Source organism: Gavialis gangeticus, unplaced genomic scaffold (assembly GCF_001723915.1).
Source record: "Gavialis gangeticus isolate Ggan-Ray unplaced genomic scaffold, GavGan_comp1, whole genome shotgun sequence".
Taxonomy (NCBI): Eukaryota; Metazoa; Chordata; order Crocodylia; family Gavialidae; genus Gavialis; species Gavialis gangeticus.
Window position 1 is genome coordinate 34,243,793 of NW_017729032.1, and position 11,585 is coordinate 34,255,377.

The window sequence follows — 11,585 nt, forward strand, 5'->3', positions numbered from 1 at the left end:
CCATGACATCCCTAGGGCTCCATGACCATGCCAATCTTGCCCAACAGGCACCCTTTTTCTTGCCTGCCACATCTTGTTGGTAAATAGGGAGGCTGCACTTGAGTTTGTGTTTGAACTCAGTCCCGATGGACTCCACTGTACCTTGTGGGTTCTTGGACCCCTTTTTGGTCTTGTTCAAAATGGGTGCCTCACGGGACATCCTAAGCCTTATGGGCTAGATGCGTGGCTCCAAAACTACCCCTTTACCATGCCCCAAGCCTCGCAGATGGTATTTAAACATTGCCTCTCTGGTGCCTTGCTATAGCTCGGCCTCCTGCCATCACCCAGCTCTCCACAGCCCTGTCTCTGCACCCACACTGGCACTGGGCTCTGCTCACCCCCTTTGTCACTGCGCTCCCCTGGCACTGGGGTCGCCACACTGTAGTGGGCCCCCAGTGAGGCCTCCTCATCCCCCAACAGCCTTAGCCTGGTCCACCAGTTTATTAACAGCAATGAAAATATGAGCCCCTGGGCTATAACATAATACAAGCAGGTCAGGGTGAACTCTGTCCCTTTTAAAAAGTCAAACTTCCCCCCAGCACTAAGTGCTTTGTAGGCCAGGGTACCTGGTCAGCTCCTGAAGCCCCATTAGGCCTATATCAGCATATCAGGCAGCCACCAGCATCCCTGGACAATTCTTCCCAGGAGGCTCCCTCCCCTGGCTGCTGCCAAAGAATTAACTCCTGCTAGTCCCAGCCCTGGGTTTTATATGTGCCCAGGGCCTTGCCTTCTTCCAGTCAGCTGACCAGGTGCAGGTGCAGGCTAATTCCTTTGTTAGCCTCCTGCCATAATAACCTGAACCTGTGGGGTTTCTGTCTGGCTCTTAGGACCCTCTCCTTAGGCAGTTTCTGCTCTTAACGGAGCAGGCACCTTAGTGCCCTGCAACAGGGTACAATATGAGATCTGGCAGGTACCTGGTGAATCAGATGTCAGGCAGGTTCGTAATGTGTCATAAATCCAATGTCTTTATTGACTCCATGAATTTTTGTATCCAGTAGATTTATGAATCCCACCTTCCTTTTCTACCCCTTGTTTTCCTAATTTGCATCTATTTACTTTTTCACAGACAGGCTATTTTCTACCTTGGAAAACTACTACAGTAGAATCTCCCTACTTACTTCAGTTTCCCCCCGCCTTACTTTGGTTTCCCCCTGCCTTACTTTCCCCCTTCCACCTATAGTTTTTCTAATTTCCACCTATTTACATTCTCACTGACATCCTGCCACATTTTTAGCTTCTTTCATTCCTTGGAGTTTCAGAACTGCAGAGACTTCCTATGCCTGAAGAAGGATGCTTGTGTCCGAAAGCTTGCACAGAACTTTTTTCCAACTACTCAATTGGTCTAATAAAAGATATCACATCTACACAAAGAACCTTGCCATCTTTAATCATTAAAATTCACTGCATATTCAGACTTACAAACTTTTTTGACCATTTCAGATGTATATTCTAAGTACTATATATGAACTAGCAAATGTATGGGTGCATGCAAATTTAGTGTTAATACTGGACTACAGATTTCTTTCATCACTGAACATTGTTCAAGGTATACATTTGATCTGAGAGAACGATGTACATGTCATTTTTTTCTAAAACTATCTAACAATTAATGATTTCTACTACATTTGGTTTTATGATCCCTTGAGTATAATTTAGCAAGCACAAAGTCTGCAATTAGTCATAGAGTACAGTTCTTCACTCTTAGAAACCTAGGTAACTTAAATGTGTTCACAAATTAAGAAGATAGATCTGCATGTTCTGTGAACTGTATCCACACCTGCAGGGATAAAACTGCTTTTACAAAAGCAAGGGCCATATGAAAGCCATTTTAAAAATCAGAAGTAGCATCTCAAGAAAAAAAAAGTAGCGTAAATAACTTGAAACAGTCAAATAGAAAAACAAGTGGAAACAGGTAACTCCTAGCAGGTAGTCATATTCCCCCCTGTACTACCACATGCAGAGAACACACAACAGTACAAAGAACGCAAATGCATTTGGAATCATCAAAAGAAAGCAATATGATGCATGATATATGAGACTAATCCATCAAAACAAAAATTTGTAATGCCTCGGTGTATATTCTAGCAACAAAGGGAAGAATATTCTGTTCTTGAAAGCATGAACAAGCATTGTACAACAAAGACGAAATGGTATTAATTTATGATCATTGAAGTTTCAAGCCTCAAACCGTAATCTGAACATGCCACACTCTCTTTCAGTTATTTAAAACCAAACCTGCTAGATGACAAGTGGGACAAATCCACACACGTAAAGCAGAAAATACTCTACCTAAAGGAAATTTGGGATAAAGAGAAGAAACAGAAAGGGGAGCTGTTTACAAGGATCCCACCAGTTTGCAACAGTCTAAGTGAGCCTCTGTGAAAGAAATGCTATACAAAATTCAATGTTCTTATGGAGCACAAATGCCCATTACCAACAAAAGGTCTTTGCATTGGGATTGCAACATTCTGCTCTTCCAAAAAAAGTTGTAAAGAACATTTGTGATTCAGAGGCCTTCATGAAGTCAACTCCCTTTAAAAAAAAAAAAAAAGAAGTATAAAACCCCCTAAAACATATTATCATCTCTAAGTCATTAGAATGTGTCAAGGAAAAAGTTATGTGATCATTTTACTAATCCTTAGGGAGTCCAGAAATTGGAAAAATCCTCAAAATATCACCACCTGAACTCCCAATATGACAATGAACTAGTATATCAATTCAGAGACCACCTAGAATTTTGGCAAGGAAGCAAACGACCTTGGCTAAAGCAGAAATCTAAAAAATATGCCTTACAATTTGTAAGTAAAGAATAGACCTGCCCAATGTAGAATTTATTCAGTCACCTGTATGCAGACAGTCAGATGCAGGCACAAGCACCATACTTACAGGTAAGTTCCTGTAAATTGTCAAGTATTGTCTATTGAGCAGCCAGAAGAAAAAAGAAACATAAATGTAGAAATGCTATAGGAGACTAGGGAGGTACAGGGTGTGCAGGGGACACAAGAGGGAGGGAAGGGTAGAAAATGGTGCTAGTAGCTAGGGGTGGAGCTCATGATATACCATAGCAGCACAAAACATAAGATTTTTGAACAGCATAAATCTGATTATTACCTAGAATAGCAGTGGGTGACGAGAGCTATAGCATTAAGCCTATACTTGGAGGAATGCATTTAAGACCTGGAAAATCAGACCGTGGCCTCACCCTCCCTGCCTGCCCAGCCCCTCACTCCTTTCCTCCCTGCCCCTGCCATGCTCCCTGTGTTCCCTGCCCCCATGCCCCTTGTCCCTTCTCCCTGTCCTACCTCTGGTGCCTGCTCCCTTGCCCCCTTGTGCCTGTGTCAGACACAGGGGAGCAAGGGAGCAGGCACCAGGGGCAGGACAGGCAGCAAGAGTCAGGCATAGGCACAGGGGGGAAAAGGACAAGAAGTATGGGGGCAAAGAGCATAGGGCACATGGGGAACAGGGGAACAAGGGGTGCGGGGGACAGGCACAGAGGGCAAGGCCAAGAGTCTGCCCCCCCGGCCTCCACTGCTTTCCTCACCACAGCACTCAGGGGACAGAGTTCAGATGATCTTCCACTAATTTAATTCTATACATGGAAAAATAGAACAATTATTTATCTTCTATATAATCTAATTTTTGAGGGTGGTTGTCTTAAATTCAAAAGCCTCTTGGATTCAGGTATGTATGGTACAGGGCTGCTTACCTGTAAGGCAGGATTTTCTGAAGTATCCAACTGCTCTGTACTGATTTTCCAGGTCTTTTCTGCACTGGATGACTGTGATGCATTCAACTCAACCCAATCAAATGAAGAACTCTAAGAATAATAGTGTGGTTAGTTGAGGAAAAGTAAAGTGTTATCAGCGAATGAAAAACAAACCTTATGAAGCCATTATAAATTGATCAAAAACACACTATTGCCAAGAAAAATTTACTGAAGTGAATTAGTTGATGTAACCATATCAAATAACAAGTAAGTTTCTCCCTACAACATTACAGAAGTTGAAAAATATTATGTTTTAATGCAAAGAGAAATATAAGGCAGTTCACTAAAGCATCGAAGCTGCTCTAGTAATGCTTGGAAACAAACAAGAAACACCTGCTTCTGGTTTTATGGAACTACAATAGAAATAAATGTAATTTTAAAATCAGTGAACAAAACATTTCTGCGTTATTTTTCAAGACTTGCAGGTACTAAAGTAGATAGTTTACATCCTATATCTACTGTGTACATTTTAATAGTCTCATTATCACATTTGTATCACCCTTGTCACACTGAATGGGTAAATGTGTCTGAGAGAGAAAGAGTTTTCTAGAGTGCAGAGATTTTGCTCTTGTACCAGCTGCCTCTGCTGATAACTTTCTCTGCTATTTATAGAAACCTGTCATGGGAACAGGAGACTTTGGATCAAAGGTAATAGTCAGGAGTGTGCTGCTTCTTGGGACTTAGTGATGCAATTTATGGCTTTTGATGCTTCCCACAGGAAACACGGGAACAATTTGTGGTTACAATTATTACCCATAGGTCAAGAGAAAAAAAGAAGGAAAACCACATGGCTCAACTTCAGATATTTGCTCCTGCAAAAAGAGTTTCATTCTACTGAACACTCACTCATTTCAAGAACAGAAATGTTGTAAAACTATTAGTTTCTTAGGCCCCTGGTACACATTATACTGAAGATGTGATTAACTAGTGAATTGCATCTTAAGTTGTTACCCAGCCACACATTAATACAATTACGAACTCTGGATCAGCTGGGGACAACCAACTGCAGAAGCACGTAGTGCATTCCCATGGCTGGGAGTCCGGATCAGCTGATGGGGCTCCCAGCCATAGGAGTGCATGTTGCATACCTGTAACTGAGAGCTCCATCAGCTAACAGGCCCCTACCCATGGGAGCTTGTTACTTGCCAATGTAGAGGGAACCTGGAATCACAATCCTGGGCTGCCCCTGAACTAGCAAAGAAAAATGTAATGGGATCTGATGCTGGATCCCATAATCATGCCTCTTGACACACATGTGCGGCATGGCAGGAAGCATGATTGCGGGGATCCCACAACAGATCCCACTGCCTTCACTGAATGTCTGCCAGGGGCCTTACAGTTACAGGTAGCATTACACAATGAGAAGGAGAAATTCAAATGATGACACCTTTTAAATTAATGAAATTTTATAGCAGCAGAACTATTACTGTTAACACGTAATGCCATTCTTCAGCAAAAATAAATAACAAGCCTCAATGTTAGTGATAACTTCTTTCCATGCATGCTAGCTATAAAAGCTTTTTGTTTCTTTTTTTTAAATAAGCCTCTCAAGCTAGTAGCTTAAGTTTATTACTTACTGAAGAGCTATCAGATGACTCATCTTCTTTTTCAATTTTTTGCTTTTTGCTTTTCTTCTCTTTTTTAGGTTTTCTTGAATGTTTATCCTTTTTTTTCTTTTTCTCCACAGAATGTTCCTGCATAAGTCAAGCATTTATGAGATAAACCAAACTAAAAAGTATAAGAAAGACCAATGTCTACCTATCAAATCACATAACAAAAATCAACTGTGTACATAACTGGCCACTGCTGCATACTTTTATTTCTCTTTTATCATATTCCTTCTCACATTCCTTCTAACTGTCTCTCACTAAGATAGGGAATGTTTTTCAGAACATATTCTTCAACATTGGACACTTTTTTTCTGAACATATAATCAAAGCAGAATAATTATACCTAAAGACACACTTAGTTTATTCTAACTTCAGCTATATTTTCTTTGTGAATCTCTGCATCTGCACAACTCTTTGCTTTTTGTGGTGGAGGATATGGGTGGGTGGGGGACTCTAGGTGCATGTGTGTGGGTGGGTGGGTGGATGTGTGTATATGGGGTGTAGGGGAGAGTGTGGGGGTGAGTGTGGATGCCGGTGGGTATGGGCGGTTTGTGGGAGGCTGTGGGGTGTGTGGAGGGGAAGGGGTATATGTGATTGGTGTGTGAGCCTAGCAGTGAGCAGGGCTCCCCCCAGAGGCACAGAAGGGTTTCTGGGGGGTGGGGGAGTGGTGAGGGGTGTGAGGTTTGTGGATGGTGTGAGTGGGTGCAGTGTTTGTGGGGTGTGTAATTGTGTGTGGTTGTGCAGGGGAGGGTTTCTTGGTATGGTACAGTGTGTATGGGAGCCCCGCTAAGCTGGTCAGCCCCCCCACCCTGCAACAGCCCAGAGCCCAAACACCCTGCAGCAGATCCCCACCACTGCCAACAGCACACAGTCCCAGTGTGCCCTGCACCTGCTCCAGACTCACCCCTACCAAAGTGGATCAGCCAGAACCCAGGCAAAGCCCCGACCCAGCCTCCCCCACACCTGCTCGGCACCACCGAGCCGTGGAACATCCTGCCACCCCAGGCACACAGCGGGGCTGGGGCGGCTCCGCAGCTGAACTGCCTTTTTAGGCAGCAGTGGCTCCTTCCGGCTACTGCCACTACTGGCCCCAGCCCCACAGTACCGGCAGGGACCCACACTGCACAGCCCTGACCCTGTGCACCCCGCACTCATCCACCCAGGCTCAGCAGCAGCAGCACAGAACAAAAGTGCAGGGGGAAACCAACCCCTACCCCTCCAGCTACCAGTGGTTCCTGCTGCGGCCTCCTAGAGCCTGCGCCATGGAGGGATGCCCTGCGTCTGCTCTACACTGCACTGCTACCACTGGGCAACCCAGAGGCGGCGGTGACGGTTGCAGAGATGCAGCCCAGTCTGGTGCAGTGTGGGCTCTGGGTGGCTGCAACCTGAATGACTAGCAGTAAGAGGAGAAGGGGCTGCTTTTCTCCTGCACTGAGCAAACTTTTGTCCCATGCCACCGCTGCTGAGCCTGGGCGGGCAAGCTCAGAGCAGGTGTGGAGCACACAGGGTCAGGGCTGTACAACACGGGTCCCCGCTGGTACCACAGGGCTGGGGCCAGCAGCAGCAGCAGCTGGAAGGAGCTGCCACTGCCTGAGGTGCCTAGAAAGGCAGTCTAACTGTGGAGCTGCCTCAGCCCCAGTGCATGCCCAGGGAGCAGCAGGATGCAGCATGGCTGGATGGTGCCTGGGCCAGGTGGGACTGAGGGACCTGCCACAGGCCGGATCCGGCCTATGGGCCTATTTTGCCCACCTCTGAGCTAGACTGTTCTCAGGGGTGGCAGATAACAGAACAAGGAGCAATGGTCTCAAGTTGCAGAACAGAAATTTAGGTTAGATATTAACTCTTTCACTAGGAAAATAGTAAAGCACTGGAACAGGTTACCCAGAGAGGTGGTGGAATCTCCATCATTGGAGGTTTTCAAGATCCAGCTAAACAAACCCTTGGCTATGACGACCTATTTGAGGATGGTCCTGCTTTGAGCAGGGGGTTGGACTAGATGACCTCCAGAGGTCCCTTCCAACCCTCATTTTCTATTACTCTTGCTACATTGTGCAAAGCCTCCTAGAAATTCTGAGACTTGGGGTCAAGCTAGTCAACTTCAAGGATTTTTCTTTTGGCTTCCCATAATTCCTTGACGTTTTGTAAACCAGCAACATTTTCAAATTACTGTCAGGAAGCATGAAGAGAATACTGCTAAGTGCCACAACCCCGACAATCATTAATATATATAGACTGTTCCAGAACTATTGATGGTCACATGACCAGATGACACTGTATGGCAGCGCCAGTGATCCCCCAGTGATATAGGTAAAGGATGAGGTCAAGTAGTTATTTCTGCAAGACATTTTCCTGAAGCAAATTCTCTTGCTAGACTGCAACTTTTGAGCTCAGTAAACTATTACCAGCTGGCAGGAAAAAGAAGAGCAATACTATGGCAGCAGAATTTCAGGAATGACAAAAGGCCACTTGTCTGAAAACCAAGATGTAAGTTTTCCTGAATAACTAGATAACAGAAAGGAGTTTTTATTAACTGTATGTAAATAGCTGCAGGATAATGATACAGCATATATTTAGGAGAATGAAAGAAAGGTGCAGGCTTCTTGTGAGTCATGTCTACCTCACTACGTAGTAAGTGTTTGCCATGTCTTGCATGACATCTGCAAGAGCAGAGAGAATATTTTTCCAAGGCTGAGACAAGACCACAGATTCCCTGATGTTCAAACAGCCAGGAAAAATACTTCCCATTTGGTCAGAAAAACCCAGGGTCAAGATGCACAGTCCTCCTACTCTGAAGCCAGAGAAAGCACATGGAGAATTTATATTTTGTAACCAAGAGAAGATTTGTGTAGACATCTGAATGGGAATTGATGTTTAGGGGGAGATGTCCCTCAAATTTCACAGCCAGGTTTTTCCATAATAAAAATCACCATCAAGTCAAGGTAGAAATATAAACTAAAGCCCAGACAGAACATACCTAAAGTGCCATACGTGTCTGTTCTGGCTGGTCTCAAAAACATGAATAGATGGGGATGGGGGTCAGTCCTGAAGCTGGTGTGCCAAGGGAAGGGTCTTACTTTTGGAGGACTGAAAGTGACCTCTATGCACTGCACCCCTCCCCCCCCATTACCGTGCGTTTTCTTCAGGGCTCAGGACATGAAGTGATTTGCAAGGGGAGGGGAGCTAGTCATAAATACAGCCCCAGGTTGTCTCCAACGTAACTATATGATTCTTCACTGTTTTCAGCAGCCTTTCCTGCACATTTTTTCCAGCCATTCCCTTCTACATTCAATGGTCCCTGGACAGCTTCTCTCTACGGTGAAAGAAACCTTCTGCAGATGTTCATTTACAAGTCAACAAATATTTCCTTACCCACCCTCTTTTGCTTCACTCAAAGTTTGCAGATCTTCAGCAGCTGATAAAATTTATGTCCACAAAGATCAAGATGCTTTAAGTGTTGCAGGAACAGAGAGACAGCACAAGTACTTCTGGTCTCAATACTTGTCTCTATGCTAGCAACGGTAAAAATACTACTTTTCTCCATTTTGAAATACCATTACCATCTGCACTTCCCAGTCTGGGGCATGCTTGGAGAGATGATAGGTTCCATCTCACTTACCTTCCTATAGGTTTCTGGTGGGCCAAGACTATGCCAGGAAGGAATAACAGGGACTGTAAAGTGGCTGTGTACTTCTGCTGGCTGTAGTTGGTGCCTTTGAAAATTAGAAATGTACTCTCATTGTTGCATATCTTACTGAATACTACAAGCAACATATGTCCCAGCCACTATTTTTATATGGAAGGAATTAAGAGTCAAACTGAGCTAAAGAAATGCTTATCTGGCCCAATACTCCATATTATATTTCTATTTAGATTTTGCCAACGTTAGTTCCGAGGCATAGACTCTTCAGAGATTCCTTTCTAAAATAACTTTCAAAGGCTCCAAATCTTTTGGTTTACCAGACAATAACAGAAAACTAACAGGCAAACTCAATCATTTACTTCTCCATCACCTTTTCCAGTTCCTCCACCCGTTTATTCACATCATCCAGCATCCATGTGTCCTCACCACGCAGTCGCTTGAGTTCTTTGCATCTCTCTTCTTTCTCATAATCCGCTTTGGCCTAAACAGAATTTAGGGTCAAGAAAGGGTGGAAATTAAGAGGAATAACAGATTTTCGCCATAACATACCTCAAGTATCCCAAACCAAAAACAAAGCACCATATATGTTGAAACCTGGGTAGAATGCCATATTCTCATATTATGCTATATTGCTGCAGAAGCATTTCTACAAAGTTGCTTACTGCTAAGAAAAATAGAACTTTTCAAAGACAAGATGTAGCATAAATCTGAACATATCTGATGACCTAAGCCTTATCCTGTATGTCACCCCATTTCACCTTTTCATTATGAGTATTATCCAGAACAAGCTTCAGAGGGAAACCTTTTAGAGTCGAACCTTTACTATTTAAACCTATTTTGTAAGAATTAGACCAAAAAGCAAAAGACTAATTTGATCTCCAGGTCTCCCCAAACTTCATCTCCCCACCTTTGTTTTTCCTTTTTTAATTGAAATACAATTTCTTCAGAAACCAATAATATATACAGTAGTGTAATCAACACAGAGGCCCAAGATAAATCATGAGATTACATGACCAACTCAAAGTCCTCCCCCTTTTGCTTCAGGCTATTAACCTAAGTCAGATATTAGTTCTCCATACAGAACCAAGAGTTGAAATAGTCACACGGATCATTACAAAAATAATTATGCTGCCTTCCATGGGGCAGTTTCTTTTTCTGACGTAACCCAAAATGAAAAGGCAGCATTACCTACTTGAATTATTTTAGACATGGGTTGACAACCTTTTCAGGCTGAAGATTAGATTGACCTGACCTGATGGAAGCACAAGGAACTTCTAGGATGCCTCAAGTACAACAAGAAAGCAGATGGGCAATAGAAAAAACGGCCAGGTCACCAAGGAAATATACCAGGAAATAACAAGAGCCTGCAGGGACAAACATCAGGAAGGCATTAGCTGTACTTGGCATAGGAGGTTAGAGACAAGAAGAGGTTCTATAGGTTTGCTGAAACACTATTCAACAGGTACTTTGCCTCAGTCTTCACAAACAAATTACCAAATTTACTTGACTCCAAGTTAAGGCCCATCCATCCACACCCCATCCCAATCAGCACTGGGGGAAAAAAAAAAAACCTTGTCTTGGATTCAATTACTGGCCCAGGAAAAGCAGTGGCTCATCTTTGGCTTTGGGCCCAGCTCTGGCTTTGGGGGGCAGGTTGCAGATGGGGCAAGGGAGTGGGGGATATGCTGGGAGGGAGCGGGGGGGAGGGCAGGCACATGGCATGAAGGCAGCCAAGCAAGGCGCATGCGGGTATGGGGGTGGAAATGAATTGAAGACTAACTTCCTCTAAGTAGATTCCGTACATGGAAACTTATAACAAATTAGTAACTTTCCATTAATAGAATCTAATTATTGAGGGGGTCATCTTAAATTTGAAGTCATCCTGAACTCAAGTAAATATGGTAAGCTGCAAACAGACAGCTAACAAAGAATATATGCATAAGGAAGAGGACAAGATGAGGGATGAGGTAACTAAAGAGACAGTCAGAGAGCTTTTGATGGGTCTGAATTAATTCAAATCAGCAGGGCCTAAGGAACTTCATACCAGGGTCCTGAAGGACTGGCAGAGGTGATGTCAGAGACCTTGGCAATGATCTTCATGAAGTCACGGGAGATGGGCAAGGTACCAGAGGACTGGAAAAAGGCCAGTGTAATACCGCTCTTTAAAAAAGGCAAAAAGGAGGACCTAGGAAACTACGGACCAGCTACCCTCACCTCAATACCCAGAAAGTTACTGGAGTATATCCTAAGGAAGTCCATTTGCAAGAATCTGGAGGAAGAAAGGCTTATTACCAGGGAACCTGGTTTTCTCCGATTTAAAAAAATCCCCAACTTTTAGTTAAAAAGTAACCACAAATCCACATTTTTCCATGATTAAAATGAAACACCACTATAGCAAAAAGGCAGAAATTAACTTCAGTGACAGTGACCATGAAGTAACAGAGTTCAAGATCCTAAGGAGAGGAAGGAAGGAAAGCAGCAAAAAAGACACTAGACTTCAGAAGAACTGACTTCAACAAATTGAATTTGT

The 11,585-nt window shown here is 43.7% G+C and overlaps 1 protein-coding gene across 1 annotated transcript in view; it reads right to left on the reverse strand.

Annotated features, from left to right (window-relative positions):
* Nucleotides 1–11,585, reverse strand: part of CWF19L2 (CWF19-like 2, cell cycle control (S. pombe)) — a 264,167-nt gene that overhangs the window by 204,414 nt on the left and 48,168 nt on the right. Inside the window, exons 2-4 of the mRNA XM_019525038.1 lie at nt 9,426–9,536; nt 5,383–5,499; nt 3,746–3,856 (exon numbers count right to left, since the gene is read on the reverse strand). Coding sequence (XP_019380583.1) covers nt 3,746–3,856; nt 5,383–5,499; nt 9,426–9,536 — 339 coding nt within the window. The remainder of the gene's footprint in view (nt 1–3,745; nt 3,857–5,382; nt 5,500–9,425; nt 9,537–11,585) is intronic.